General features: G+C 54.4%; 9 protein-coding genes across 9 annotated transcripts; 4 read left to right on the top strand and 5 right to left on the bottom strand.

Annotated features, from left to right (window-relative positions):
• Positions 1 to 3,693: 3,693 nt before the first annotated feature.
• Positions 3,694 to 4,451, top strand: B0T26DRAFT_747549 (uncharacterized protein; the record flags this gene model as incomplete). The annotated part of the gene is made up of 2 exons (XM_060444856.1): positions 3,694 to 3,930; positions 4,251 to 4,451. The coding sequence occupies 2 exons, from the start codon at positions 3,694 to 3,696 to the stop codon at positions 4,449 to 4,451; spliced, it is 438 nt and encodes a 145-aa protein (XP_060300054.1).
• A 2,008-nt stretch (positions 4,452 to 6,459) lies between these two features.
• B0T26DRAFT_636705 (WD40-repeat-containing domain protein) lies at positions 6,460 to 8,499 on the top strand (the record flags this gene model as incomplete). The annotated part of the gene is made up of 4 exons (XM_060436856.1): positions 6,460 to 7,144; positions 7,199 to 7,608; positions 7,665 to 8,145; positions 8,243 to 8,499. 4 exons carry the CDS (start codon positions 6,460 to 6,462, stop codon positions 8,497 to 8,499), a joined length of 1,833 nt encoding a protein of 610 aa, XP_060300053.1.
• A 1,580-nt stretch (positions 8,500 to 10,079) lies between these two features.
• On the top strand, positions 10,080 to 12,578 carry B0T26DRAFT_637640 (Dynamin central region-domain-containing protein; the record flags this gene model as incomplete). Its single annotated transcript, XM_060436945.1, has 6 exons — positions 10,080 to 10,141; positions 10,251 to 10,385; positions 10,483 to 11,872; positions 11,924 to 12,197; positions 12,260 to 12,344; positions 12,410 to 12,578. The coding sequence occupies 6 exons, from the start codon at positions 10,080 to 10,082 to the stop codon at positions 12,576 to 12,578; spliced, it is 2,115 nt and encodes a 704-aa protein (XP_060300052.1).
• A 1,985-nt stretch (positions 12,579 to 14,563) lies between these two features.
• B0T26DRAFT_623475 (ankyrin repeat-containing domain protein) lies at positions 14,564 to 15,067 on the bottom strand (the record flags this gene model as incomplete). The annotated part of the gene is made up of 1 exon (XM_060436118.1): positions 14,564 to 15,067. A coding segment is annotated over one exon (504 nt), but the record flags the coding sequence as incomplete, so codon positions are not given.
• Positions 15,068 to 15,724: 657 nt separating this feature from the next.
• On the bottom strand, positions 15,725 to 16,516 carry B0T26DRAFT_671889 (uncharacterized protein; the record flags this gene model as incomplete). Its single annotated transcript, XM_060439389.1, has 3 exons — positions 15,725 to 15,838; positions 16,123 to 16,217; positions 16,321 to 16,516. 3 exons carry the CDS (start codon positions 16,514 to 16,516, stop codon positions 15,725 to 15,727), a joined length of 405 nt encoding a protein of 134 aa, XP_060300050.1.
• A 2,070-nt stretch (positions 16,517 to 18,586) lies between these two features.
• B0T26DRAFT_122195 (uncharacterized protein) lies at positions 18,587 to 19,758 on the bottom strand. The gene is made up of 2 exons (XM_060433328.1): positions 19,050 to 19,758; positions 18,587 to 18,858 (listed from the first exon to the last, which is right to left on the bottom strand). The coding sequence occupies exons 1-2, from the start codon at positions 19,506 to 19,508 to the stop codon at positions 18,751 to 18,753; spliced, it is 567 nt and encodes a 188-aa protein (XP_060300049.1). The 5' UTR covers positions 19,509 to 19,758; the 3' UTR covers positions 18,587 to 18,750.
• Positions 19,759 to 20,821: 1,063 nt separating this feature from the next.
• B0T26DRAFT_737961 (CoA-transferase family III) lies at positions 20,822 to 22,140 on the bottom strand (the record flags this gene model as incomplete). The annotated part of the gene is made up of 2 exons (XM_060443530.1): positions 20,822 to 21,963; positions 22,068 to 22,140. The coding sequence occupies 2 exons, from the start codon at positions 22,138 to 22,140 to the stop codon at positions 20,822 to 20,824; spliced, it is 1,215 nt and encodes a 404-aa protein (XP_060300048.1).
• A 1,620-nt stretch (positions 22,141 to 23,760) lies between these two features.
• Positions 23,761 to 24,222, top strand: B0T26DRAFT_640225 (monothiol glutaredoxin-5; the record flags this gene model as incomplete). The annotated part of the gene is made up of 2 exons (XM_060437214.1): positions 23,761 to 24,001; positions 24,050 to 24,222. 2 exons carry the CDS (start codon positions 23,761 to 23,763, stop codon positions 24,220 to 24,222), a joined length of 414 nt encoding a protein of 137 aa, XP_060300047.1.
• Positions 24,223 to 24,573: 351 nt separating this feature from the next.
• Positions 24,574 to 27,043, bottom strand: B0T26DRAFT_799267 (gamma-glutamyltranspeptidase; the record flags this gene model as incomplete). Its single annotated transcript, XM_060446968.1, has 4 exons — positions 26,578 to 27,043; positions 26,453 to 26,471; positions 25,965 to 26,314; positions 24,574 to 25,908 (listed from the first exon to the last, which is right to left on the bottom strand). Exons 1-4 carry the CDS (start codon positions 26,722 to 26,724, stop codon positions 24,574 to 24,576), a joined length of 1,851 nt encoding a protein of 616 aa, XP_060300046.1. The 5' UTR covers positions 26,725 to 27,043.
• Between the last annotated feature and the right edge of the window lie 930 nt (positions 27,044 to 27,973).

Raw genomic sequence — 27,973 nt, 5'->3', positions numbered from 1 at the left:
CACAGAACAAAGGAGTAATTTATTGTTGGGCTTGGTACGTGATGTTTCAGCAATAAGACGTCGTGTCGTCAGCAACCCCTCACCCTACCCATCTCGCCGCGTCTTTGCCTCCGGTACCTACACTACGAAAGACTTTTCGGGCCAAAAATATAATGTCAGATCGTCCAGAAATACCGTTGCTGGTTTGGGGTACAGGCTCCGAACATGGTCAACATTATTTTCTTTTACACGTAATATCTCAAAGAATCCGGGCGAAGCGTGTGCTGAGTGAGGGTAGCAACATCTCGGAGACACACCCCAACGGGGGCTAGTGCTGCGCCCTATCCCCTGAATGCTCGGCAAACCCGGAACGTGACGGAGGGGGATAAGGGGGAAGCCGGGAGGGGTGGAGGAAGTCCTTGGAATCGCATTCGATACTTCTCTGGTAGCGGTGCAAAACATATTTACCCGCGGCGCTGGGCATCTTTTTAAAGCTAAACAGGTAATGTTCGTCGTTCCCCTTTTGGTCTCCAACCACGACCGTGAACGTATACGGTGGGGTAAAAGGAGAATGTATGTACGTAGAAACCCCCTCCTTATCTTCTACTGTTAGTGCGTGCGCGCGCGCCGGCATCCGTCTTCGGTTCCTTCCGGACTTGGGCTCCCCCCGAAAGGTTTTTCGCTACGGGCCGTTACGCTACTGTGGGGGACGCCTACATCGGTCCGACGCTGGTTTATTTCTAGTGCATACGGTTGACAGGTGGGTAGTTGACAGGTTATATGATTGTCGCGATGGCCGGGATGGTCGTGGCATCTTGACCCGTGGCGCTGTTGACTGCCCGGAACGTCTCTTGTTAGAGGCAAATACGATGTGAAGCCGGGGAGCTGGGGGTTGGTACTTGACACAACGCTGCTGAGCCCATGTACATGTACATACCAGAGATGGACCCAATGTGATAAAGACGGGGCACCGTGCACAATAGAGACGACACAGGTAAAGCTCTAACACACGGCGCAGCCCAACTGACGGGGATGGTTTTATTTCCGGGGACGACGACATATTCCAGAAACGTGATTAGAAAACTACCTTACTTAGGTACCCGTCTGTCTGGTTTGATGGTACCGATCACGCTCTCCCCCCACGTATGTCCTATAACGATACTACGCTAGGCACGTAAATAGAGAGTTTGTGGCATCGACTGTAACGGTTTGGGGCTATATCACATACCGGATCACTTCTGCTCGCCACACGCGGGAAGCGCGTGTACCGTGTGTGCTTTGGATGTCTCTTGGGTTTGTTTGAGAGCATCGCCGCTGTTTGTTTGCTGTCAGCGCAAACCAGGGGCAGGGGGCAATGGATATGGGTGGAGCCCCGTGGGTGGGAAAAGGGGTGGGGGGCGATGGTGAAAGGTTGGATGGAGGCCGAGACCAATGGACTCGGGCGTCTGGCATGGCCGCTGCTCACTTGCTGAAATGTTTCGCGTGTGTTGATAGATATAGCTAGCTATACTCGAAGTGTTCTTGTCGCTACGTGAAGAATTAGTGGGGCGAGGTAGCCAGCCCCTTTTCCAAGGAACGGAGGCTCTGTCTGCACTTGGGCCTTTCAGGCTATCTTTCCGTTTTGCAAGATATTTGCGTGGAATACAGTCACCAGTCTCGTTGGGCGCATGTCCCGTGAAAGCGTGTATATTCCCCTTAATTCGTAGCAGAGTGGCCGGAAAAAGATATATAACTGGCTTAATAGTAGAAGCAAGCTGCCCTTCATCCAATCCAGACGTCCCAAGTGACATATGAGAACAATGGAATCCCAAACCTAAAAGTAGGGAGTAACTAGGCCCATGAGTCAAGCTCAGACGAAGCTCTTCTCAACCTCCTTGCAAAGGCATAATTAGTCAACAAAGGAGTAAGAAGCATGTCCAGAGCCAGCGGGCCATCGGTCGCTCCGGCCCCAGACGCCACACCTGCAGGGGACGGCACCTTCCACTCGGCTGGCGCCAGGAGGGGAAGCTGGCCCGCTGAGACGAAGAAGTTGGCTAATACTTGGACCTTGAAGGGGCCACGAAAAGAAGGTAGATACGGCGCAGGCTGGAGTAGTTCTTCAACCTCAACGGCGCCACTGCGTCTAAGCTACCTCGCGAAGTCGCCGCCAGCAGATAATAAGAATAATGAGACATCGACAACGACACTCTGTGTTTCTTAGCTCTGGGCTGTCGTGACGCATGACCACCTCCCCCTACTAGTAAAAGTCGAAGGTGAGGTCTCTTGTTGATGAAGACGGCGAATGCCGAGTCCTCCTCTACGTTTTCGAGTAACGCAAGACACTGTAGGAGGGTATTATCACATTATCGCGCTCCCTCTGGAACATTTTGGTAAAAAACAAGTCTGCGAATACGAGGATATTCTTGTTAAATACTAAAGTAATACGATGCCCAAGAGGCAAGAAGAGTAAGAAGGTAGAACGGCTGGGACTACTGAGGCTCTCGGTGGGGTTGTTTACCACCTGTCTCTTTTATCTGCTAATCCGTGCAAAATGATTCAACAATGATGTGTTAAGGCCCATCTGCTGGTAATGTCGAAACCGAGTCTGGTTGCAAGTGCTCTCCAGCTGGTTGATCGCGGAACAGCTCAGTGTCTTCCAAGCAGTTTCAATCTTGATGCCACAGTAAATACTAGTGTGAAACTTAGAAACACATGAAATCGAACATGGTGTTTAAGCCTTCGCCGGACAGCTCATAAGAGTCTAAGAAGTTCTAGAATACGACGGCGGTATACGTAATCACCAGGCATTTAATTAGCTGTCTTTGTAAATTTCTTTGAATCTGGCGGCCGTGGAAGAAAGCTCGAACATGTTCTCGGCAACGGCGATGCTGTTCCCGCTGATATCACTGTTTGCCTTATTGATGGACGTGCTGTAAGATAGGTTTAGAAAGGGGGCAACAGCAATGCCTTTGATTGGGCTACGTTTAGAATAGACAGGCTCTAACTACCTTGACTACGTCTACAATAGACGACAGCCAGCCAGTGCAATGTAAAAATTGGCTTTACCACGCTCTAGGTACTGTGTCTACCACCATAATAACTGCACCTATACGCCACGTTGCCATCATAGTGGGCGTCTAGTGTATGAATAACCGACGAGGCAACGACCCTGACGGCCCTGACTTTTAAAGCCAACCTAATCTCGAGAGTGTTGCTTTGCGGTGAAGGTCTTAAGACTCGGGATTTTGAATATTTTTGAATCCGCCAGCGGCTAAACACGTCTCGTCCCATTGTCTTTATAATTAGACACCCAGGGAGTCACTGCCCTCCCCGTTTTGTCAAATAATCTAACACCCTCACCTGAGGCCGCCAATCTCGGTGTCGCCCCTCCCCAATGACCTGCCATACTGATCTAGGAGTAGGCCGAGTGCGGCAGCATCACGAGTTGCGGCGCCCCTAACCCAAGAAAACTTGGGTAGGCTGGCCTTCGTAAGCTGGTTAGGTCTAGCACAAAGAGGCAGTCTTGGCCTCGTCAAACCATCGAGCTGGCGAGTCTGAGTCAGGGGGTGAGACAGAAGCAGGTTCCTCCGATACCGGCTCCGGGTCGCCGATCGAGTCCGTCCCAGGAGGGTCCGCCGCGACTGAAGCATCCCACTTGACAGCTGGGAAGAAGCACGCAAAGTGACACTGGACCCCGGCCAACGAAAGACTCCAAAGACTCTGCAGTGGACCAAGATGAGACAGACACTACCACAGCTAAGAACAGAGGTGAAGGGAGGGACTCAAGCGCTCTGTCGGCATACAGTCACGACGCCCAACGTTGGCGCCGGCGCTAAGCACACCGAGACGGCGGGCACCGACGTGCAGAGCAACGGGGCCGCGGTCGAACGGAACGAGATCAATGTGGTTGATGCCGTCGATAGAGACACCATACTTGTCACCGAGTGGATAGCTATACGCTTCTTGACAACTGTACAGAGATCAAAGCTGATAGCGGCGACACTCAGTCCGGGACTATGGGCAGCCATAGCTCTCCCCGTCGTACTTAAAACAATAACAAGAACTCCAGTGACAGTAGTCACAACAAGCTGACTCCATCTACTACCTCAGCCACACTAAGGACGCCATGTCCGGCTCGTGGAGCATTCTGTCAACACTAGAGCCAGCTCCTAGACATATATCGACATGGAGTCGCCCAGCCCCTGTTTTTGTCTGAGCTGTAAGTTTGATGGACGCTGCTGGCTATCTAGAGAGCATGGGGAAGTGTTGCTGGTGGTGTGTTTACATCACAGGAGGAGGCCGTGCAGGACGTCACGTTCCGAGCTGACTTTGTCGGGAACGGCTGGCTGGACGAGTCCGTAGACGAGCATCTCAAGGGCCTGGAGCAGCATGGCAAGGATGGCGCTGTCGCCGTAGCTCTCTTGGCCAACTGCAGCTATGGCGGGGCGCTGTTTGCCATCCACAGCGCCCTGATGTTGTCGAGACGAAGCTAATGCTCAAGGTTCTTTTTCTTCATGTTCTTTTCTTCATGTTTTTCCATTTTTCTTGCCCGTGGCGGTTTGTGAGTTTCATACTAGGTATAAAGGAATGCTTTGACAGTTGCTGCAGTCCTGATACTTAAAACCATTAGTTGCATTTGACTACAACTGACATCACTCACACTTTGTACTTACTTTGTTTAACGAATAATGCACTGTGACATGAAGCACAGAAGATGCAAGCGACAACACCTGCCAAGAATCCTGTGTGAAAGAATGGCGTAGACCCATAGCCATCACGGCACTCAAGTGACCTGATGAAATGAGATAAAATACTTGGCTTAATTGAGGACAACTGGAGACACGCAAGTAGAACGAGAGGTAGAGAGAGTGGGCTCATGCGCCTAAGCGAACGTCTTGTCAACTGCAAGACGAGACGGAGAAAGGTGAGATTTGAGGTGTCATTTTATGCTCGCCGGCGAGAAAAGACGAATTGACAAGCTCCCATCCCGTCGTCAAAAAGTGCAGTCGATGCCTAGGCCTATCCCGCCTCACAGTCAGCTGTCATGAGCTGAGGGGTGATTGCGAAGTACGGAAAAGGCGAGGCAAGTACAGTACTGTATGTACACAACGAAGACAAAAGAGCAGTTTGTCATCGTTCGGCTCAGCAAGGATCCATTAGGTTAAAATGGCTTGAACCTTCGGCACCGACGGCGACGCTGCCAGCAAAGGCTCGGTTGGGTTGGGCCGTTGAGAAACAAAGTTCGCCTAGTAGCAGTGTTGGTAACTTTCCCAGTGAGGGACCGACATCTGGGAGTGACCTGGTCTCAGGCCGCTGGACGGTCCCCTCAAGCCCCTCACATCAATCGCACCTGCCACAGCAGGCCAGCGCTGGAGCCCAGCATGCCAGAGAAAGCCAATCAGACACACACGCTGTGGCGGGGCTGCCTTAGGTCAGACAAGTCCGGCGTGGGCCTGCAGCTGCCCACACCTATTTGAGGCAAGTTAGGTAAGGGAGTTTACACTTTACAGTGTGGATAGTGGGCTTGGCGCGTCTAAGGTTCCCGCCTCAGCTGGCGTCAGTGCTGTTCGAGTTGCCTAGGTCCGGTCGGGTCTTATCCGTCGATTGCTATCTGTTGACGTTCCGCTTCCACCTTCCATCCTGCCCGACCCGACTTCATCCGTCCGACGAAACGTAAACGTCCCAAATGCAAAAAGGTCCGCATGACTTACGAGACATCCGTAATCAAATAAACTACCACCGACCGCTGTCGCAGGCCACTCCGAAGCTCTCGTCGTCTCCAAAACCCGACTACCATTCATTACCTTGCGGAATACCGGCCTCGTTGCATCTCGCTGTCTCAAAGCTTTGGACAAGCTAAGTACTCGCTAGTGCACGCTCGGTCTTCGCTCAAGCTCGAACTCGACCTTCTCGCTCGCAAAGCGACCACCGTTCGCCTGCGTATGACGGCGCCGCCCTGACCGGTCAGCAAGCTCGTCAGCTCAGTGCTCATGCCCACGGCTAGCTCTTGTCTGAGCGACAAAGCTACCACGCTCATCGCTCCGCACCCCTCCCGACACCGCCGACCCGACGCCTCGTTCTCCCGTCCCCGCCCTGGGAGCCCCCAACCTCTACTACCATAACGTCCGCGACAACGGCTACGGGCCCCGCGGCCAACAGTCGATCGCCGTGGCAGACCAAACTCCCAACCACGTTCCCACATATACCCCATCCACCCCTCTGCCCTCTACGTCCTCTTCAGACGCCATCCCCTTGGTTCAAAATACAGCCTCCCTCCTTCAGCCCGCTCCCGATCCGCAACAGACACCACAGACCCTCCAGGGGCCCGCAATACGTGGTTCCTCGCGCGCTGGCTCGGGCAGACCCTCTCAGGTTCTCGGAAGACGACAGCGGACCGAGCCTGAACAGGCCGAAGAGGAAGAAGCAGAGGCCGGTCCGGCTTCTTCTGCGTCCAGTATCTCCATTGCCCGTTTCCAACCTAAGCGGAGACGTCTAGGAAGCATGCCGGGCCCAGAAGGCGACGGCCAAGGGTCATCTAATGGAACCATGCGGGTGTCTAATGGATCACGGGCCGCCGACGAGCTTCTGACGACATCTTCTAGCAATAGTAGGACATTAAAGATGTCGTCCGAGTCGACTAATGGATCGGCACGCAATGGAAAGGGGCCCGTCGAGGGGCCGCCCCGCAACTACTTCGGCCACGCCCCCGAGGAGGTCACTCGCATCCTGATCCAGGCCCTAGCTGATATGGGCTACCACGATGCAGCGGAGAGCGTCACGCGGTCCAGTGGCTATGAGCTCGAAAACCACACAGTGGCTGCTTTCCGCAATGCCGTGCTAGATGGTTCTTGGTCTGAAGCTGAGGCCCTCCTCTCCAGTAACGTCGTGGCTGGGGACCGCCAACACCCGGGAGACGGACTGGTGCTAGCCCCGGGAGCAGACCGAGACACAATGAGACTTTGGCTAAGACAGCAAAAGTTTCTGGAACTACTAGAGAAGCGAGACAACCATCAGGCCCTGGCAGTATTACGGAGCGAGCTAACGCCGCTATGCTCGGGGCAGCACCAGAAGCTTAACCTACTCGCTGGGCTTCTGATGTGCCCGTCTGTCGAGCACCTCAAACAAAAGGCTGCGTGGGACGGTGCGCAGGGCCGGTCCCGACAGATATTGTTGTCCGAGCTCTCACGTTCGTGGTCCATGACCCCCCTTGTAGAGAATCGCATAACTAACTATTGTAAAGGATGTATATCTCCCTCGGTAATGCTCCCTGAACATCGACTGGCTGTGCTTTTAGAGCAGGTCAAGCAGAGCCAGATTAGCAACTGTCTCTACCATACGAGCTCTGAGCCGCCCTCGCTTTACTCGGACCATTTGTGCGACAGAACGAGATTCCCATCCGAGGTCCTCGTGGAGTTAGGTAACCAAGACCAGCAAGAGGTATGGCAGGTTCGTTTCTCAAACAACGGCAGCCGTTTGGCAAGCTGCGGAATGGATCAAAACGTCTATATCTATGCTGTCCCGTCATTCGAAGTCTTGCACAGGATAATTGCCCACGAGGGTAGCGATGTGTGCAATATCGCTTGGAGTCCAGATGACACGACTTTGATCACGTGTGGCAAAGATCACTACGCCAAAATCTGGAACACCGAGGTGGGTAGTCCCGCCCCATAGGTATCACGGGTAGAGCATGGCTGAACAATTCACAGACAGGGGACTGCGTGAGAGTCCTCGACCGCTTTGACGAACCTGTCAGCAGTTGTGTTTGGACTCCTAACGGCCAGTCCTTTGTCACTGGGTCGTTCGATAAGACAAAGTCTATCTGCCAGTGGAATCTGAACGGCGAGCGACTCTTCGTCTTGACTAGAAAGCATAGGACGGAAGACTTGTCGCTTTCCTCTGACGGCCGCTGGCTGATTGCTATGGATGAGCAACAGCGGATCCATGTCTACGACTTCGTTACCCGCGAATACCTGTACGAAGTTGAGCTCAAATCAAGGGCCACGTCGCTCAGCATAAGCGAAGACTCGAGGTTTTTGCTTGTCAACAAGGTAGACGGCGAGGCCCAGCTGATCGACATTGCTTCTCGAGATGTTGTGCAAAAGTACCACGGTCATTCTGGTGGTGGCTATACCATCCGGAGTACATTTGGTGGCGCCAATGAGAGCTTCGTAGTGAGCGGGAGCGAAGGTAAGTAGTTACGTCTTGGGTCATGCCATCTCTAGTTGGCCTCCCACCCGCCCATCCCCATTATTTTCTGGGACCTCGCGCTGACCTCTAACCCTAGACGGCTCGATGTGTATATGGCACAAATCCACTGGAATTCAGGTCGAGAGAGTAGCCGCACATGACCCCAGGTGCAACGCCGTGTCCTGGAACCCAGCGGACCCGTGCATGGTAGCGTCCTGCGGAGATGACGGCAAGATCAAGATGCAAGTCCCTGTCGATTATCTATCTCTCCTGGCTCGGGCTGCTAACAAGCATTTAGATGGTCAAACAAGGAGCGAGTCTTGGAATACCCCTACAGGTCGTTGCACCCCATAGTCTCGGGCCGAAGCCCTAACGGGTACCCCGTGTCTGGGGAGCAGCACGCTGAGATCTAAGGGCGCGGCGTATGAGGCGCGGTTCGGTTCGATGACTCGTTCATTGGAATACACTGCATAGCATGGGACGGCGAATTTGGAGATAAGGACTAGGGGTAGGGGCAGGCTTTGTTTGGAGTATTGTTTTCTCCGACACACTGGGTCGGTAGCCACTTGCATTTTATTTGTTTCCTTTACTAGGTGCTAAGACGTTGTCAGGCGTTCTAGCGCTAGCCAGCGGCTCTAGTGCTCGCCTTTTTGACGAGCGGGGGAAGCCAGAGACGAACTACAACTACCAAGATGGAAGGATGGCTCGGGGCGTCATGTTATACTTCTCAATGATGGCTAGAGATTTTCCGTTGCCGCAGGCTTCCAACTTCCCTGATATCTAGCCGTTACACCAGAATGGTTTACGGGGCGGGTTGAGGGGGCTTTGTACATTAACGACAAGGAACAGGTTTATCTTTATTAGAAAGAGGAGGAAAGGGGAGGACAGCGTAGGAACCAGGTTCTAGAGGAGCTTACCTACAGACTCACCACCCTCAATGACAGCGTAAAATATTTTTGAACATGAAGTCTCGAATCTTTTTTTCTTGTATTTTCTTCTTTTTTTCATGTGAATAAAAAGTTGGGTGGATTGTATTGAAAGGAAACGAAATAGATAGAGCAATCCCTATTCCACGCAGAATACGAAAATTAAGGTTCTTATTACCTGTCTGGGGAGTTTTTGGTGTTGATGAGCCACGCTGTGCCGCGTGGACAGAACGCCTCAGCTGACGACCAAGGGACCCACGTACGTGGGCTTCCAGGTCCCAGATAAAGGGTGACAGACCAGAGCAGGCAGCTTCATCACTGAACGGATGGATATTGTAATTGATTAAAATTACGAACGGGTTGACTGAGATGTAGGCACGCACATGCTAGCATACTTGAACTTGCTTTCAGCGAAGAGACTACTCGTTGGGTGTGTTTAGTCAGACGAATACGGATATGTTTGTCGAAATAACAGCAGGCCCTCATTGTTTCAGCGGTTAAAGAGGGCAGCGGAGCTCCAAAACGTTAGTCATTTCAGTCAAGGCTGCCCAGGCGAGCCGCCACCAGCTGTGGATCACGTGGAAACAGGGCCGGCAAGGCTGGCCTGGCCGCTAGGTTTGACAAGGTTGGTTAAAGCTGACGCACAGACACCCCTTGCGACGACGCACGCTACGTAAGTCCTTCCAGACTCGCTAGGCCGGCAACCTAAGTCGAGGATCCATCCCGCCTTCGCATCCAATCTCAACAGACACGACGAGCCCGGTACAAACACGCGCCAGCTGAAAATTAATCGCAGACTGGAAGCGCAAAACCCACGGCGGCTTCCAACACACTTGCATCTCTCACCGTTTAGCAATCCGCGCAAGGCACAACAAGCACAGGCTGAGCAGCTCAGTAACTTAGCAGCAGTTGCAGGTGACACCAACGTAGTCCAACCCTCGTTTCCCCCAAAAACATCTCCACCGCCGCAACAAACCACCACCGTCGCTTCTCCGACAGTTTGCAACCATGACGGCGGAACAGCCGTCTCTCAGCACCCCCGGGGGCATCTCAGATCCCGGCCTCATCAAGTACGCTCCTCTCCCCCAGCTCTCGCCCGCCGCCGTTCTGTTGGCCGTGTGCGCAGAGTAATCTTGGCATTTTCTGTCGGTTGGGCACTGACTGACATGTGGCCTCCAGGCTCGTCAACAAACTGCAGGATGTCTTCACGACCGTCGGCGTCAACAACCCCATCGATCTGCCGCAAATAGTCGTCGTCGGCAGCCAGTCGAGTGGAAAGAGTTCCGTACTAGAAAATATTGTCGGGCGCGACTTGTAAGCCCGGTCGTCTTTCCTCCTTAACCCCTCCAACGCTTGTCTTCCCCCAGGCGACAGCCATGGTCGCAGAGTTAACATATGCTGTCCTGTGTAGTCTACCCCGCGGGTCCGGTATCGTGACCCGTCGGCCGCTCGTGCTCCAGCTCATCAACCGGACCGCCGGGTCCCAGTCAAATGGCCTCGAGAAGGAGCTTGCCAACAGCACCGACAAGGCGGCGAACATGGACGAGTGGGGCGAGTTCTTGCATATCCCCGGCCAGAAGTTCTTCGACTTTAACAAGATCCGAGACGAGATCAGTCGGGAGACTGAAGCAAAGGTCGGCAGGAATGCCGGCATCTCGCCCGCCCCCATCAACTTGCGCATCTATTCGCCCAACGTGCTCAACCTCACCCTCGTCGATCTCCCCGGCTTGACACGAGTACCCGTCGGCGACCAGCCCCGCGATATTGAGAGGCAGATTCGTGACATGATCGTCAAGTACATCCAAAAATCCAATGCCATCATCCTGGCCGTCACGGCGGCCAACGTTGATCTGGCCAACTCGGACGGTCTCAAGCTAGCGAGAGAGGTGGATCCCGAGGGCCAGCGGACTATCGGTGTGCTCACTAAGGTGGATCTGATGGACGACGGCACCGATGTTGTCGACATTCTGGCGGGGCGCATCATCCCCCTCCGCCTGGGATACGTGCCTGTGGTGAACCGCGGCCAGAGAGATATCGACAACAAGAAGACCATCAACCTGGCTCTCGAAGCTGAGAAGAACTTCTTCGACAACCACAAGGCGTACCGGAACAAGAGCTCGTACTGCGGCACCCCATATCTGGCCCGGAAGCTCAACCTCATCCTTATGATGCACATTAAGCAGACCCTGCCAGACATCAAGGCCCGTATTTCCAGTTCGCTGCAAAAGTACAGCCAGGAACTAGAGTCTCTAGGTCCCTCGATGCTCGGCAACAGCGCCAACATCGTCCTCAACATCATCACCGAGTTCACCAACGAATGGCGCACTGTTTTGGACGGCAACAACACCGAACTCTCCAGCACGGAGCTGTCCGGAGGCGCCAGAATCAGTTTCGTCTTCCACGAGTTGTATGCGAACGGTGTCAAGGCGGTAGACCCGTTCGACCAGGTCAAGGATGTCGATATCCGCACTATTCTCTACAATTCGTCTGGCTCATCTCCGGCTCTCTTTGTTGGCACAACCGCCTTCGAGCTTATCGTCAAGCAGCAGATCAAGCGGCTAGAAGAGCCCAGCTTGAAGTGCGCATCTCTAGTATATGACGAGCTGGTTCGCATCCTCACCCAGCTCCTCGGCAAGCAGCTCTACCGGCGCTATCCCTCACTAAAGGAAAAGATACACGCAGTCGTCATTTCATTCTTCAAGAAGGCGATGGAGCCGACAAACAAGCTAGTGCGGGACCTCGTCTCCATGGAGTCATGTTACATCAACACCGGACATCCAGACTTTTTGAACGGTCACCGCGTAAGTAGTCTTGAAACTAACTCTGATGATCTTATCTAACGCTCTCTGCAGGCCATGGCGATAGTCAACGAGAAGCACAACCCTGTGAAGCCAGTCCAGGTCGACCCTAAGACCGGGAAACCCCTGCCAGCTAGCGCTACGCCTGTGCGGGCGGCGAGTCCCACGCTGGTGAATAGCGGTGACGGCGAGGGCAATGGCGGCTTCTTTGGCAGCTTTTTCGCGGCCAAGAACAAGAAGAAGGCCGCCGCTATGGAGCCCCCACCGCCGACTCTCAAAGCCTCGGGCACGCTGTCAGAGCGCGAGAACATTGAGGTCGAAGTCATTAGTGAGTTTCCTAACGCGGCTGATCCCGGGAGATGAGCGTGCAGGTCTAACTTTATCGTCCAGAGCTTCTTATCAACTCATACTACAACATTGTCAAACGGACCATGATCGACATGGTCCCGAAGGCTATTATGCTAACCCTTGTCCAGTACGTTTTACCCATGCGCCCACTTCCAGGAAATAACTGCTAACAATTTCTTTTCTGCCTGCCAGACTCACAAAGGACGAGATGCAGAAGGAGTTGTTGGAAAACATGTACCGCCAGAGCGAGCTCGACGACCTCCTCAAGGAGAGCGACTACACCACGCGCCGGAGGAAGGAGTGCCAGCAGATGGTCGAGTCCCTGTCGCGCGCCAGCGAGATTGTCAGCCAGGTACAGTAGTGAACAAGTCGGTGGCGGGGGGTTACGCAGGGCTGGCGATGCGATGTGTATGGCCTGCTCGACAGCAGCTAGCCTCTTTAAACTTAAACAGTGTAAGGAAGAAAGAAGAAGCCATGAATAATTCTGCGTTGTCGATATACGAGAAAGTTGTTTTTTTGTGGCGAAAGGAAGGAAAGTGGAAGGGATGGAAAGAAAGGGGCAGGGGGCTGATGTGATGTGTGGAGCGGAGTGGTGGGTGTTTCATTCTTCACAGCGACAATCTTGAACTGGGGTTGGGGTTGGGGTTGGGCGTGGGGGTTTCTTCTTCTACTTCCCATTCTTCGATACCAGCGAGGTTGTTTTTTTTTCTTCTTTTCCCTTTGGCTTTTGGCTTATCATTTTTCTTTTAGAATTGCTTAGTTTTCTTTTCGTAGGTATGTAATTACCTTCTATCTATCCACTAAATTAGGTTGAGTTGGATTGGGTTGGTAATGAATAGCAGACTCGTTTATTGTTCATCCTGGTTTCAACCTCTCCCTATCTCGTACTTCCCACTCACACTGACTTACGCTTACTGACTCAAACACACGCTCATATACTTACACACCCACACCAACATACCTACTCACTCACTTAACCTGAATCGTAACTCTCACCTACCCTCGCACTTTCTCACAATCTTTGACTTCATCTTCATTTCACTCGGCCATGTTTGTTGCCTGGGCCTTACCCACGTTCCGTATAGATTTGAGAGAGAACTAGAGTGAATGAGTAGAAGCCAGTGAGTAAGTGAGAGTCAGTGTGTGTGTGTGTGTGTGTGTGTGTGTGTGTGTGTGTGTGTGTGTGTAAGGAGAGAGAGAGAACCTCGGCAATTACAGAGCTGAGATTAAACTGAAGCAGACGAACCTCGGCAAGTCTGAGCAAGCATGTTTTTGTTGATGAAATTATTCTGGATCAGGGTGGAACTATGCTTTGTCTCTATTATTAAAGGGTTTTTTTCCACCTCCATGGATCCGCTGTCATACCTTGCCGCTACCCCAGCGGACAAAATGGATATCTTTGTCACCCAGCAGCACTCGGGGTAACTGTGGCTACACAGACTTGATACCCGGCACGTTCACTGTGGCCGATAATTATTGATCGGAGTAATGATAACAAGAACCATTGCTTAGGTTGTCAAGAAGCAAAGCTCTGCAAAGCATGGAGTGTCTACGCTCCAATCCTTGAACGTTTGTTGACGTGGTACTTAAGAAGAAGGGAAAGATTATCAGATATACACCAGCTAGAAAAGGCCTTAACAGGTGTTTTCCTTCGGCCTTCGAACTTCAAAAAAACAACTAATTTTATCACAATTGTTTTAGACTGTAGAATTCGACTAGGGGTATATGAATATGTTTAAAGTAAAAACCATATAAAATCTGGATATAAAAACACATGGACACTACCTTCCAGCCCGCCGTTGGAAAAACTTCAAAACGCCCTTCTTGTGCCGGTGGCCCCGAGGGCTTTCACGCTGACCCGACCCGGCCGCCTTGCCCCGTGACATGGAATCATACTCGTAGTAGCCACTACCAGAAGGCGACATTGGAACGACATCTTTTCCCTCGTAGGCCTGAGTTGCGTACACAATTCCGCCTGGGCCTTGCAAATAGCCATTTTGGCCTGGTGCGAAGCCATTTGGTCCGTGCCCCTGGCCGTTAGGACTATGATAACAACCTCTTTCTCGTCAGGGTTGGGTTGTCGGCACCTCTTTGAGCGCCCGCCTCGACGAGTAGCTGTTTGACAGATTCGTGTTCCCAGGCGACATCTAGCGGCATGCGCCCACTTTTAGCTTGCGCCGAAAAATCCGCACCCGAATCAAGGAGCAGCCGTACCATAGGCTCGTATCCTTCACTTGCAGCGAGATATAAAGGTGCATAACCGGCATAGGACCTTGCGTTGACATCGGCGCCCTTTTCGATGAGAAGTCGCGCAATATCTGTACCCCCTCCTTTGGCAGCAGCATGAAGCGCCGAAAAACCGCGGATTTCTATGGCCCGGATGTTGGCATCTTCATCAATGAGTAGCCTTACGGTTGATTCGTGTCCATAATTGGCGGCTAGGTGCAAGGGTGTGTTGTCGTGGTTATCTTTCGCCATGATAGAAGCACCCCTATCAAGAAGTAATCGCACGATAGTCTCTTGCCTCTTACTGGCAGACCGCAAGAGCGGAGTGCAGCCTCCGGTATCCTTTGCCTCGATATCGGCGCCCTCGTCAAGTAGAAGCCTTACAACAGCGTCATCCCCCGTTGAGGTAGCTATGTAGAGTTGGGTTTGGCCTAAATTGTTTCTTGCTTCTGTATCGGCGCCCTCGTCAAGTAGAAGCCTTACAACAGCGTCATCCCCCGTTGAGGTAGCTACGTAGAGTTGGGTTTGGCCTAAATTGTTTCTTGCTTCAATATCGGCGCCCTTATCGAGGAGAATTCGTAAGAGGGTTTCCTGTCCATTTTCGACGGCAAAGCACAATGCACGAATTTCCTCACTTAAATCGCCACTGTCATTGGCATCCAGACGGTTTCCACTTCGAAGATCCTCTAAGCGCCGCTGCGTATCGAGTAATTGTGCCGACACACTCTCTCGTTGCTGCTTAGCACGCCCATGTTTGAAGCGAAGTTCTTGGGTTTCTCGAGTACCGTTTTCTAGCCCCCTTGCTAGTAACCTCTCTCTTGAAGCAGCTTTAAATCGGCTTGGACGACATCCAGTTCGGCTTTCAACGCAGACAGACTTGCTCTTTTATCTTGAAGTTCTTGACTTAATAAATTCTCTTCCCTGACTTGCTCTTCCTCTGCGTCTCGGAGGCAGTCAAACACACCCAGCACGGAAGCGCTCTTCATCTCGGAAGTGGCATTGACGGTAACTCCAGGTGGAGTAGACATTACAATGGTTTTGATAATAAACATCCGCTGGCCTCCCACCGGCTCGAGTGAAACATTGCTGGCGCTTTGTTTTTCTAAGAGATTCTGATCTCATTTCGCCGAACTTTTGAGCAATCTCTTGCAAGGAAGTCTTTTTAGTTGCTTTCATGATGTGGCATTGGGTCTGCAGGCCTGAGCGGCGCTCTTCAATCTCAATAATCGCAACAAAGTCGTATGATTCGAGTTTTTCATCGCGAAAGCGAGTGAAGACTCTTCATATGCTGTGGTCACTCTCTGGATCGTTTATCGCAGCCTCGATCAGGGCCCTTTCTTTGTGCCAGCGAGCTTTCGGCTCGACATCAGTCAACTCTAGACCGGAGGCAGATTTCTGTATTTGCAATTAGTAGGGCTGACGTTGGGCTGCGAACTGGCGATCGCAGTCCATATCTGGGTAGAATTGGAAGAGGTTTCGAAGCCAGATATCAGAATAAGCTGAGCGCGGCGACCTTTCAGTCGCATATACTCAACAGACTGCTCTCCGGACATGAGGGCAAGGGGTATCCCGACCACATTGTCCGATATGTGTTCAGGGCCGCACTTGAGCAAGCCCAGTGCCTCTCCGGAAGACCTCGTGTGGAACAAGAGTCGAATTCGAAGAGATCCCCCACGTACGTCGAACAAGTGGCCCGAAAGTTGCTCTGGCGAAGTAATTCCGCCACAGTTGACAAAATCCGACGGAGCGGATGCTAGAAATCTGCCGGGAATTGCTGTGACTGACGAGGCTTTGAAGTTTTGTTTTCCGAGGTTGAGACCCCCATGCCAGGATAGAATGATCGCCAGTCTCATTCATGATTTGGTCCTGGAGCCTACGAAAGGCCTTGTCACCTTCGCCGTATATCATGGGCATGTTCACACCGAAGAGGCCGACGAGACTGTAAGCGATGTCCTCTTTTCGCTTCGTAACCCGCTCGGCAGCCCAGGCCATTCGCTGTGCCACGCTTGCCTGATGTAGCTCGGGGATCCCCAGCAGATATGCTGGGTATGCCGGTAATCTTTTCGACGACATCGTAGAGGTCTCCTTTCGTGCCCAGGCAGTTCCAGTCCAAGTCGTAGAAACGGAGATTTAGGGAGGCGAGGAGCTCCTGTAGGGTCTATCCGCGGGTGAAACAGCGGCTCGAGGAGAAGGCAGACTCGGGGTCCTCGGGGTCATGGCCGGCGGGAACGTTTGCAAGATAGGCGTAGCTGATTTGTGCGTCATGGTGCCAGCGAAACATGGAGTTGATGGCCTCTTGAAGCTCGACTGAGTTGGTCTTGTCGATACAGCACGTGTCAATCTAGGCATGGTGGTATCCATCATCCTGGGCTTGTTGACAACACCTGCTCAGCTTGATGGGCCGGGTTGCGGGCAGGCCTAGCTTCCTATCGAGGACATCGCGGTGTGACACTTCGTCGTCATCCTTGCCCTAGGTATGCGACAATATGGCACAGGGAGGCGGGTCAATGCCAAGAAAACTCCTCCAGCCGAAGCATTTCCACATTTAAGAGACGCATCGGCGACTCTCAACCCGGGGATGTGGCTGCGAGTTGTTGAAGGGCAGCCGCCGGTATGTAGGTACCTTATGCAGTAGTGGCTGGCTTGAGGGACAAAAAGTCGACACCACCGCCGTATAATTGAAGGTCGACCTAGGGAGAGGACCTTGCTTGAATTAGTTAGAGTTGAGTCAGGTAGTCTGTCACAGCCGAGTGAGAGCCCCTCTTATCCTCTCTCGTCTCTCGTCTTCAACACCATGACGCGTGTACAGATTAATGTCGAAATGAAGGGATACCTATCTTCTACGTGAAGCCTACAGCCTTGCGCAACGGCGCTTACCCATTTCAAGTGTATAGCTTCAAGGCAGACTGGACTCGGCGGCTGCAGGAGGCTTCATTTCACGTGATCCACTGCGGCAAGGCGTGAGAACGCCAAGGATGCAATGCTCCCGTCGTTGGGAGAAGTTGAATGGCTCTGTCCTGTATACGAAATATCGTGAACTTGTAATTTTTGAGGCTAAGTCGAGTCGACAGGATCGGGCTTGCAGTGGCTTGAGAGAAGGCAACGGCTGGATGAGTTTCAGACTCCGTTTTTCAGTGGATTTTAGGAGAAGGATTACCACGGGTCCGAACAAAATTGAAAATCCCAAGTTATTGTGGAAAGTTCGCAGGAACTTTGAAGCGTGCCTACCTAAATACCCGGTACATAGTACTTGCCTTACCTAGTGGCAGGTACGGAACGATTACCGTTGCGGAAGGAACAGACGGTGCTAGTAGTTAGGTAGGTAGGTACCTTGGGCATTATACAGGGGAAGGAGCCGACTTGAACTCCAACCGAGGAAATTGCTTCCAGTCCTTCTCAGCTCTTTCACCGGAACAACGAGTTTTCCGTCTCCAGGTCCCGCTAGACCTCGGGGCCCAGACGAGCTTTATGTGTACCTTGTTCATTCTAGTCATTTACTAGGACGAGAGACGGCCCCGAATCCAACCAGGTACTAGCCAATTGAGCACTTTCAGTTCCAAATATCACCGCAGTCAGAAACAAACAAAGGCTAGACAGATGCCGGTTGGCGAGCTCACAGACTACCGCTGAGCATGCCTTGATATCTACCCTAGGCACCTTTGGCAACCAGTATCTGACCGAACATCACGGAAAGCGCCTGTTTGTCGACAGGTCGGCAGAAGCAAAAACTGAGTTACCCAAGGCAGGTCGGCATTGTGCAACTGGGCTGGCTGAACCATTGCAGCTCCAGATGCCGTGGGAAACTCTCCCGAAGGCTGTGACACGGAAGGGTCCCGCAAATGCCAGGACATCCAGGTCTTAGTTTCCACGAAGCTCCTTCTCCGATCAGACCAAGCCCAGAAACAGAGATAGAGCCCGAAAACAGTGCGTCCAAGCTGGAGGTAATACATGTCTTCGGCCAACCATTTGGAATCGCGCATCTCAACTTGACTGCCCCTCGAGTGGAATTATTGCGTTTGCGTGGAGGTGTGTCTAGACCTCCCCAATACATTTTGATCACAGTAACCTATCATGTCGCCAATGTGCCAGCCTCTCCTTGAGGGGAAGCATGGCCAACACATCGACTTGCCATCAGCCGCCTCGCTGCTACAGCACCTGCATTTCCGAGGCCGATGTATCTGCAGCTGTAGTCTCAAGTCACTGACTTGCATGTATGGAGACAAGAGCTAGCGCAATCTCCCCTCTCATTCCGCCATCATTCGGCATCATACGGTCTTCTTAACACGTTCCGACAACCTATGGCCACCTCAAGCTCCCAATCTGGCCAGGAGATGGAAGGGGCAGACACGGCTCAGGGGCTGTCTGTAGTCTGTTTGGCGAAAAAAAGACAGAGTGGTGCCGCTGGCATCGTCCGTCTACTGCCGATTAGCATGTCTCAAGTGTCGTCGACCCATCGGCTCACGCACACATGGGGAGAGAAGGATATCCCCTCCGTTCAGCCCCGGTCTTGCTCTCCGCCAAGGGCTTTCTCGATCCGACTTATCTAGAGCGGTGACAGCCGCGGGGCGGGAATAGTCGTGCCAGGGATGACGGCACACTTAATTACCTGCTCTCGCAGTAGCGCAGTTGGTCTGTGAGAAGGAAAGAGGCTTTGGCAAATCTCATTGGAGGTTGGCGGTTTGCCAAAAGAAAGGAGAGAGACAAGACAGCTGAAACGAAGCCTTAGTAATTCAGGAACCGCATCAAAAGTCCTTTCCCAGGCCCATCGAGCCCTGCTCGGCAAAATCACGCCACGCCACCTTGACTTCCGGTTTGTGTCAGACCGACTTTTGGCTTTCCATTCGCATTCGCCGGCAAGGAAGGGCTCGCCATGGTGTCTTGGTTGGAGTCCCAAGAAAGAAAAGAAGGACGGTTGGAGATTGGGCATATTTTTGTAGAATATTACCGGCAGACAGACAAGAGGCAGGCGTGAATGAGGTGTCGTTGAGGAATTCGCATCACAACGCAGCCAGGTTATATCCCAAACGCGCAAAAGAGAAAAGAAGGAAAAAGGCAGCACCAACATTGATTACCCGCACCCAGATCTCTGTAACAAGTATGGGGGAGTGGACGCGTTCGCGAAGCGGATTGGCTGAGCTCATAGCGGTCAAGCTATCTCAGGCTCCCAGCGGGCCATCCTCCCCATCATTTCGGTTCCCCCACGCCCCCATCCCGCGCTGCCAGGGCTCGAGCCCGCTCGGCAGCAGAGGGTAAACACACCAGGGGTGACAGCCCTACTTGACAGACCCCGGTCGAGACAGCACTGTGGCCACTCAAAGGCTCGGGACGATGGGTTGTGATAATGGATTTCCCAGCGGTCCCGCATGTTTGTCACGGAAGAGAAATAGAAAAGAAAGGGAAAGGGAAGACCCGGTAAGGAGCTGTGTTTGATTGGGGCCGTCGACCACACGCCTTCATATCGGGTCCCCGGATTGGAGTCATATCCTCAAACTTAGCTAGGCAAAGCAAAACAAGGCATCCCATGCTACTAGCCCTCCTGTTTGCCCACCAGGCTTTCCAAATGGGATGATGCCGAACGGCTATCCGGACCCAGAAACAATATCCGGAACACAAACGCGTATGGACGGCCGCCGATTATCATTGTGCAACTGGGATTTGGGTATAAAGCTCGCGGGAGCCGCCCCGGGCAACGACACAAGGGCCTCTCTATTCCTTAACCAAGCATAGCAAGCACGATTCTAGTCACAATTTCTCACATCTACTTTCTCTGCTCCCCAAGGCTGAAGAGAAACGTGTGTCACAAAGCCCTCTCATCACGAGAACCATCCCCCCACACGATTCACGACCTTACCTGGGCACACCATGAGCAAATCTCGCGAAGACCCCCCCTCCCCTCCGCCAAACCCGCCTCCGAGCCCTGCGTAGGGCACCTGGCCAGATGAGGACATGCGTGGCGGAGCACATGGCTGACATGCAGAAGGTATGTACATACATACCGGTACATACTGTTCCGCTCTCCCGCAAAACCAGAACCATGGCTTCGGGACCACTTGCGCTAAACAATTGTTTGCAGCATGTGCGTGCTGCAGGTGGCCGGCCACATGTCAGGTGCCAGCCGTTCGTCAACGTGTCGACGCCGCCCCTCCAGCCCAGTGAACCTCGATACGTAATGCAGGAATGATGGGGGGGCTCAGGGGCTCTTGGGGGTGGGTTCTTCAAATGCGAGGGAGTGTGCCTCATCGCAAACCGGGGTGGATTTTGCTGTAAAACAAGCAGTTGGGCGGTATTTCACGTAGGTTCACTGCACCTGAATTTTGGGGCTGTTTATGGCTTCTTTTCTTTTTTGGGCTTGTATTTTTGAACTGAGGAGGGCCATAGTCATAATTTCGATGTCTTTTTGAGCACAAGAGCCCTTCCTTTGACGTCAAACTCGTTGCCCTGTGTCCATTTGAGCCATTTCCCCACCATGGCAACGCCCCCATTGCCAACTTCCAAGGGAAAGCCGACATAACCTTCCCCTTCGACGCCATGTCCCTGCCCATGGCTTGGGTCTGACACATCTTGCTTGACAGCGAGGCACGGCGTGTTTCGCAAAGTCACTGACGGGCGCTGGTCGCCTTCCCTCTCAGGGTTGCTTTCCAGCTCGGGATATTCGAGTACAGGCGTGCAGCACGCGTCGGTCCCGTCAAAAACGGCCTCCCACTCGTTCCTCGTTTTGGTCTTGAATACCATTTCAAACAGCCTCCTCAGCTCGGGCCAGCTGTCGCGGTCGTACCGCCTCTCCTCCCACCCCTGACTAGCCAGCCCCAACCCCTGGGCCAGCACACTGAAGAACTGCGGCTCCAGCGCCCCGACCGCCACGTACTTGCCGTCCTGCGTCTCGTAGGTATCGTAGTAGGGACACCCCGTGTCCAGCAGGTTCTCGCCGCGGGGGTGGCTGCCGACGGGGGTCTTGAGCACGAACCGCGGGAAGGTCGCAAGGTACGACACGCCGTCGACCATGTTGGCCTCGACGACCTGGCCGCGCCCGCCGCTCCGCTCGCGCGCCGCCAGGGCCAGCAGGATGCCCTGGAACAGCGTAGCACCACCACCAGCAAAGTCGGCGAGCATGTTCCACGGCGGCGTCGGCTTGTCGCCGCGGCGGCCCAGCAGCGACAGAACGCCCGACACGGCCAGGTAGTTGATGTCGTGGCCGGCCATGGCGGCGTACCGGCCGTCGCGGCGGAAGCCCGTCAGGCGGCCGTAGACCAGGCGCGGGTTCGCCGCGCACAGCACCGCCGGCCCGAGCCCCAGCTTCTCCAGCACGCCCGGCCGGAACGGGTCGACCACCACGTCGGCGCGCCGCGCCAGCTCGCGCACCAGCGCCACGCCGGCCGGGTCCTTGAGGTCTACGGCCACCGATGCCTTGTGCCGCGTCAGTAGGTCGCCACCAGCCGGCCGCTGCTCGTTTGAGAGCGGCGCCCGGTCGATGCGCAGCACGTCGGCCCCGGCGTCGGCTAGCAGCATGCCGGCATAGGGCCCTGTTTTTGTTGCACGTGTCAGCGTGTTGCGGCTCGCGTTTTGTGAACCCGCCCGGTGCAACCAAGGTACGGAGCACAAGGAACTGTACATGTATGTTACGTACCTGGAGCCAGACCGGCAAACTCGAGGACCTTGAGCCCCGTGAGTGGCGGCGCGCCCACCGTATTATCGGCCATCGCAGCTTTCGATCTTCGTACTAAAATATAATTAAAATAAAAAAGATGAGGAAATTAGGGTGTAAATCAAACTAATCTAGTATTAGCTTAGGATAGATACTGGGTAAGGGGCAAGAGATGAGAACAGGATTTTATGTACCTACAAGAACTACTAACGAATGGCAGGTAATCCAAGCCTGGTATTCCTTTTGCCTCAAACAAACACCACAACGGACGACGTTCCTTACAGTGCAGTGCAGTGTTCAAATCCAGAGTTTCACGGGACTGGAGATGCATGCATGCATGCGGGCGCCGTTGAGTACATAGATACCCCCACCTCCAGCAGGTGGTGCTGTTCACGGGTGTGGTGTTGTATGTAACGGTGGTGGTGGTGTGGCATCTTCCATGCCGAGGCTTCTTCTCCGCCCCCCCCCCACATCCGCTCCACTGTCGCCCGTCGCGAAAGCGCGGGGCCGGGCTGCTAGTACCTAGTTACTACTAGGTAAGTCGCGGGGTTCAGCTCCATTGTGGCCACGTTTTGCGGGGTAACCCCAACTTCCATCTTTCCAAGGTTATCAGTAGGTTATGGGGATACAGATACAGATCCTTCGGATCCGATTCTCACTTCTTTCAGGTTTGGGTCGTTGACGTAGTTGGCGCCGCAATGGCTTTGCTAGTTGGTTGTTATCTAGCCCCGAGGCTTGACGAGGTTACCTAGGTATTTGCTGCTATTATTTGCCTTCTGAAACAGTGCCGAGAGTTGCAAGCTGATACGTTCTCGTTCGCCTGCGTTTGGTTTCGGGTAGCACTTCAATGTGGCTAGAGATGGGAGACGGGAGACTAGAGACACCAAAGAAATGTTCTGAAGAAGAGAGATAAACCCAAGGTTTCAGCGTTGAGACGCTGGATCTTGGCCTCCGCAAAAGGCCATCTGAGATTGCACCTCGCACTTGCCGTGCGTGGTCAAGAAGTAGAACGTAAAAAGTTAAGTGACGGAAACACCCGTTTCATTACTATAGGGGTACTATTATCCTGTCCGGAGGACAATATTAGGGATTGGGCATATTTATATGGAACGGCGCCGCGGTAACGGCCTTTGCTTGTCTGGCCCCGTCGGTCGTTTGCTTATTGGTTGCATTGTATATACCTGCAAGTCTATTTTGATATGTTCCTTGGTATCTTTCTGGAAGACTCCTGGTTTGCACTTTCTATTTTTGAGACCAATGTAGTGAATAGATTTGCTAAACTTGGGATTGAAACCGTCGGAACAAGGCGAGGCTCAGGATGAAACCCTAACCCTCAGTTTGACCGCCGAGCTCGGTCGCTTACATCACTGCAGGGAAGCTCCAGCAAGTGCAACTTGCCGGGGCAAACCGAAAAAAAACGGCCGTCAACTCGTCACGGCAGCTTATCAACCAATCTGTAAACACATCCCTCGAGAAAGCTGTTCTGCCAGGAACTCCTCACCCCCACACAACAGACAAGATGTTTTCCCGGTCGATTCTTTCCAAGGTGAGACGACCTCTCTCGAACGCAGCTGCCTTGCCCAATCTCCCCTTCCTAAACCCTCGAAACTGACACCGCGCAAAGCAATTCGCGCGGCAAGCCGCGGCGGCGGCCACACCGGCCAAGGCGGGCATAATGTTCCGGCCGGCCGTGTTCGCCCTCTCGCAGCAGCAGCGCCGGCTGCTGTCGGACCAGACGCGGCAGGCCATCACCAAGGCGGTGGCGTCGGCGCCGGTGGTGCTGTTCATGAAGGGCACGCCTGAGACGCCCCAGTGCGGCTTCTCGCGCGCCAGCATCCAGATCCTCGGCCTGCAGGGCGTCGACCCGGCCAAGTTTGCCGCCTTCAACGTGCTCGAGGACCAGGACCTGCGCCAGGGTGCGTTGTTTCTCTTACAATTCGGGACGAAAGGCTAACACCGTAAAGGCATCAAGGAGTTCTCCGACTGGCCCACCATCCCCCAGCTCTACGTCGACAAGGAGTTCATCGGCGGCTGCGACATCATCGTGTCGATGCACCAGAACGGCGAGCTGGCCAAGCTGCTCGACGAGAAGAAGGTGCTGGCGACCGAGGCTGACGCCGGCGAGAAGAAGGAATGAGTTCTTTTTCTGTCTAGAAAGAGATGGCGCCGCCCTTTGACGATGAAGAAGCAGGCATATTTTCTTTTTTACCAGTGTACCAGATACCAAGGGCAACGGCAAGGGCTTTGTCGTTTTTTGTTATTGTACCAACAATACTTTCTTCCCCTCCCTGCCCCCGTCCCTTATTTACTTTCCCCCAAGCATAAGTCACATCTGTAAAACCGGCATACACACATACACACGACGTTAATGAACGACCCTCAGAGAAAGGCAAAAAAAAATGGAGATTATATATATACTGTATATATGATTTTACACTGTACAAAGTGAACAGCCGCTTCCTTCCTCCCTCGGTGCCTGCTCCCGAGATCACGCGGGATACGCAGCGCCGTCGCCGCGCATGTCGCTGCCGGCGGACCACAGCCCAACCCCGGTGACGCCGTCGCGCGTGCGCCTGATGATCTGGCCGCGGCCAAACAGGGCGCGGCCGTGGCCCGTGACGACCTGCACGCGGTGGCCGAGGGCGCGCAGCCCGTCGACAGTCGCCGCGGGCATGGCCTCCTCGACGTAGACGGTGCGGTCGTACTCGCCGTCGTCGCCCCCGTCATCGTCCTCGGGCATGCCCGCGCCGATGCACACGCGCGGCGCGTCGAGCGCCTGCTGCGGGCTGAGCCCGCCGACCAGCTGGCCCAGCAGCACCTGCACGTGGCCCTGCGGCTGCATAAAGCCGCCCATGACGCCGAAGACCGAGTGCAGCGACCCCGGTTTGGTTCCATCCCCGTCGAGGTTCGTCACCAAGCCCGGGATGATGGTGTGGTAGGGCCGCTTGCGCGGCGCCAGCACGTTGGGGTGGTCGGCGCGCAGGCTGAAGTTGGCGCCGCGGTTCTGCAGCGTGAAGCCGCAGCCGGCGGGGATGATGGCCGTGCCGAAGCCGCCGTAGTTGGAGTTGATGAAGGAGATGGCGTTGCCGGCGGCGTCCGCGACGCAGAAGTACACTGTGTCGCTGCTGCTGAGCGCCGGCGACGCGAAGGAGCCCGAGGTCGGATCGCCGTGCCGCAGGATGTCGCTGGCGCGCGTCGCGTCAAACAGCCGCGCCCGCGCAGCGAGGTACGCGCGCGACAGGAGCTCGGCCGTCGGCACGCCCGGGCCGACGGCCGGGTCCGCGTCGGTCACGAACCAGCTCGCGTCGGCGAAGGCGATGCGCAGCGCCTCGACCACCGCGTGCAGGTACGGCGCCGAGTTGTGGTCGGCCGGCCCGAACGTGGCGATGGCGCCCCGCGCCTCCAGCTCCTCCAGGATCCCCAGCGCCATCAGCGCCACGATTCCCTGCCCGTTTGGCGGGTGCTCCCACAGTTCGACGCCGCTTTCGCCGTCGTTGTCGTTGGCTTGCTTTTGCCCGCAGAACTTGAGCGAGATGGGCGCCACGGCCTCGCTGCCCGTGTCAAGGTGGTGCTGCAGGTCGGCCAGCGTCAGGTGCCCGCCCAGGTCGCCGCACACCTTGACGAGCTCGGCGGCCACGCGCCCCGTGTAGAAGCCGCGCTTACCCTCGGCGCCCAGCGCGCGGAACGTCTGCGCCAGCTGCGGCAGCCAGATGATCTCGCCGGCCCGCGGCGCGCGCACGCCGCCCGGGGCTGCCGGGTCGCCTTTCAGCATCTCGGCAAAGTTGGGCGACGCCCTGCGGATCGACGCCTCGCCGCGTTGCCACTGTGCGTGTGTCAGTGGATTTGAACAGCCAGACAGACGAAAAGGGGGCAGCCTACAAAGTAAGCCGTCAGCTCGGACACGGGGAAGCCCGTCTCGCCGAGCTCGATGGCGGGGGCCAGGATCTGGGCGAGCGATAGCCGGCCGCTGCCGAAGCGGTCGACCGTGTCGACCCAGCCGGCGGCGGCGCCGGGGACCGTGACGGCGTGCACGCTGCTCATGGGGATCTTTCCGACGACACCGTCGGGCACACCGAGGCTCCGGCGCACCGTGTCCAGCGTGCACTGGGCGCCGGCCCGCCCGGACCCGTTCAGCGCCGACACGGCCCCCTTCGCCGCGTCGTAGTACAGGCAGAACATGTCGCCGCCGATACCCGTCGAGCACGGCTCCGTCATGTTCAAGCCGGCCGCTTTTGTTGTTGTGAGAGGTTAGTGTGTGAGACAGAGGCGAGTAAGCAAGATAGGGGGGATTCGAGGGTGTGGTTTCACGAATGCCCCCCCTGAATCGACGAGCAAAAAAAATAAACAACCACGGCCACTGAACTTACCGACGGCGACAGCGGCATCCTGCAGACGGCAGATGTAATACTTTGTCAGCTCGGCCCAAAGATAGGCAACCTTCGGTGCTGGGCAGGTTGAACTAGGGGGAGGGTAGGTAAGGTAGCTAGCTCACCGCAGCATTGCCGCCAGCGTTGAGAATATCAATGCCGCACTTGGCGGCCAGGGGCTGCGTGCAGGCCACCATGCCCTTGGTGCTGTGCACGACGCTGCGCCGGCTGGGCCACTTCATCCACTCGGCCGACGGCGGCGGGAGTGACATTCTGGCGCTGCGCTGCGAAACAGAGAAATGGTTGCGGGGTAGGTATTTAGCACCAAGATTCTCAAAGACGTGTTCAGTAATTAGGCAAACAAGGTCTTGTAGAGGGAAAGAATGAATAAAATGGCACTTATTGCAGCAAGGTCGGACGAAGCAAGCAGGTAGGTTAAAAAACTGCCTAGCACTAAATGGCAAACAGAAAGACGGCACACAAGATGCTTTGGTGGCGTACGGAGTAGGTGGCGTGCGTAGATATCAACACCAAACACTCAAAAACCCCCCTTTCGCCATCGTCACGAGCCGCGGTCCAAGTATGTATGTACATACATTTACTATTCCCGTCGCAGAAGCTCCCTCCACTTTGTTCACAATGCGACACTGCCCCCTCCCCTCCCGTCTCCAAAAACCATGACATGACGCTTCCTGGTGGAGAAATGAATGCGCTCTGCCGTTGCGACTTTCGGAGCCCGCACTTAAGGTAGCTATCCCACACAGCATCCATCCGCTCCGGCATTTACCTAGACTGCCAGCCAGGTCGGTATGCTGTTATGCCATGCAGCGGCCAATGAATACCCAGAATTGGTTCCTCTCATTTTGGGCATTCTTCTCCTTTTCGCAATTGCCTAGCTAGGTATGGTAGCCACCTTTCGTCTCGTGCGTATTCTGTTTCTTACTCACTCTCCGGTGCCGCCTTGCTTCGAATACCACTGCAATCCCAAAGACCATGAACATCTCACCATGGAGAAATACTTGCAAAAGGTAACCCAGTGCCTTTGATAGGTAGCCGTGGCTACCAGTTCGTTCTCAGTTCACTCCACGTAGACCGTGACCGATTCCGGACGACGTCGCTCAAGACAGATTCATTTTTGTACAATTGCGCGCTAGAAAAAACAACACTCTCTAGTGGCAATAGGAAAGAAATTATAAATGTTAGAGCTTGGCCATTTAAACCTCCCTTCCCCGTGCCAAGCGCCCGAAATATTAAGACGGGGAGGGGAATGGACATGATCTTTTTTCCCCCGTCACGCCTTCGCGTTCTAGCCGCAGATCCCTTCCTTCGAGTGTCCCATGGGGGGGGGGGCCATATGCATTTTCCGCTTGCGCCGCCAACATGACCTAGCCCAGTTCCCGATAGAACTTGTGGAATATGGTGTTTGGGGAATTCCTGCCGTCGAGTCTCGAGTTTACGTATGGGGCGATGCTGCCACCCATCTGGCCGCCTTTTGAACCCCAACTCCTTTCGCCTGTCTTC

This window comes from Lasiosphaeria miniovina, assembly GCF_030549165.1.
Source record: "Lasiosphaeria miniovina strain SMH2392-1A chromosome Unknown B0T26scaffold_2, whole genome shotgun sequence".
NCBI classification, from domain to species: domain Eukaryota; kingdom Fungi; phylum Ascomycota; class Sordariomycetes; order Sordariales; family Lasiosphaeriaceae; genus Lasiosphaeria; species Lasiosphaeria miniovina.
The sequence above is the reverse complement of the archived record's forward strand: the minus strand, read 5'-3'. Positions and strand labels throughout refer to the sequence as shown.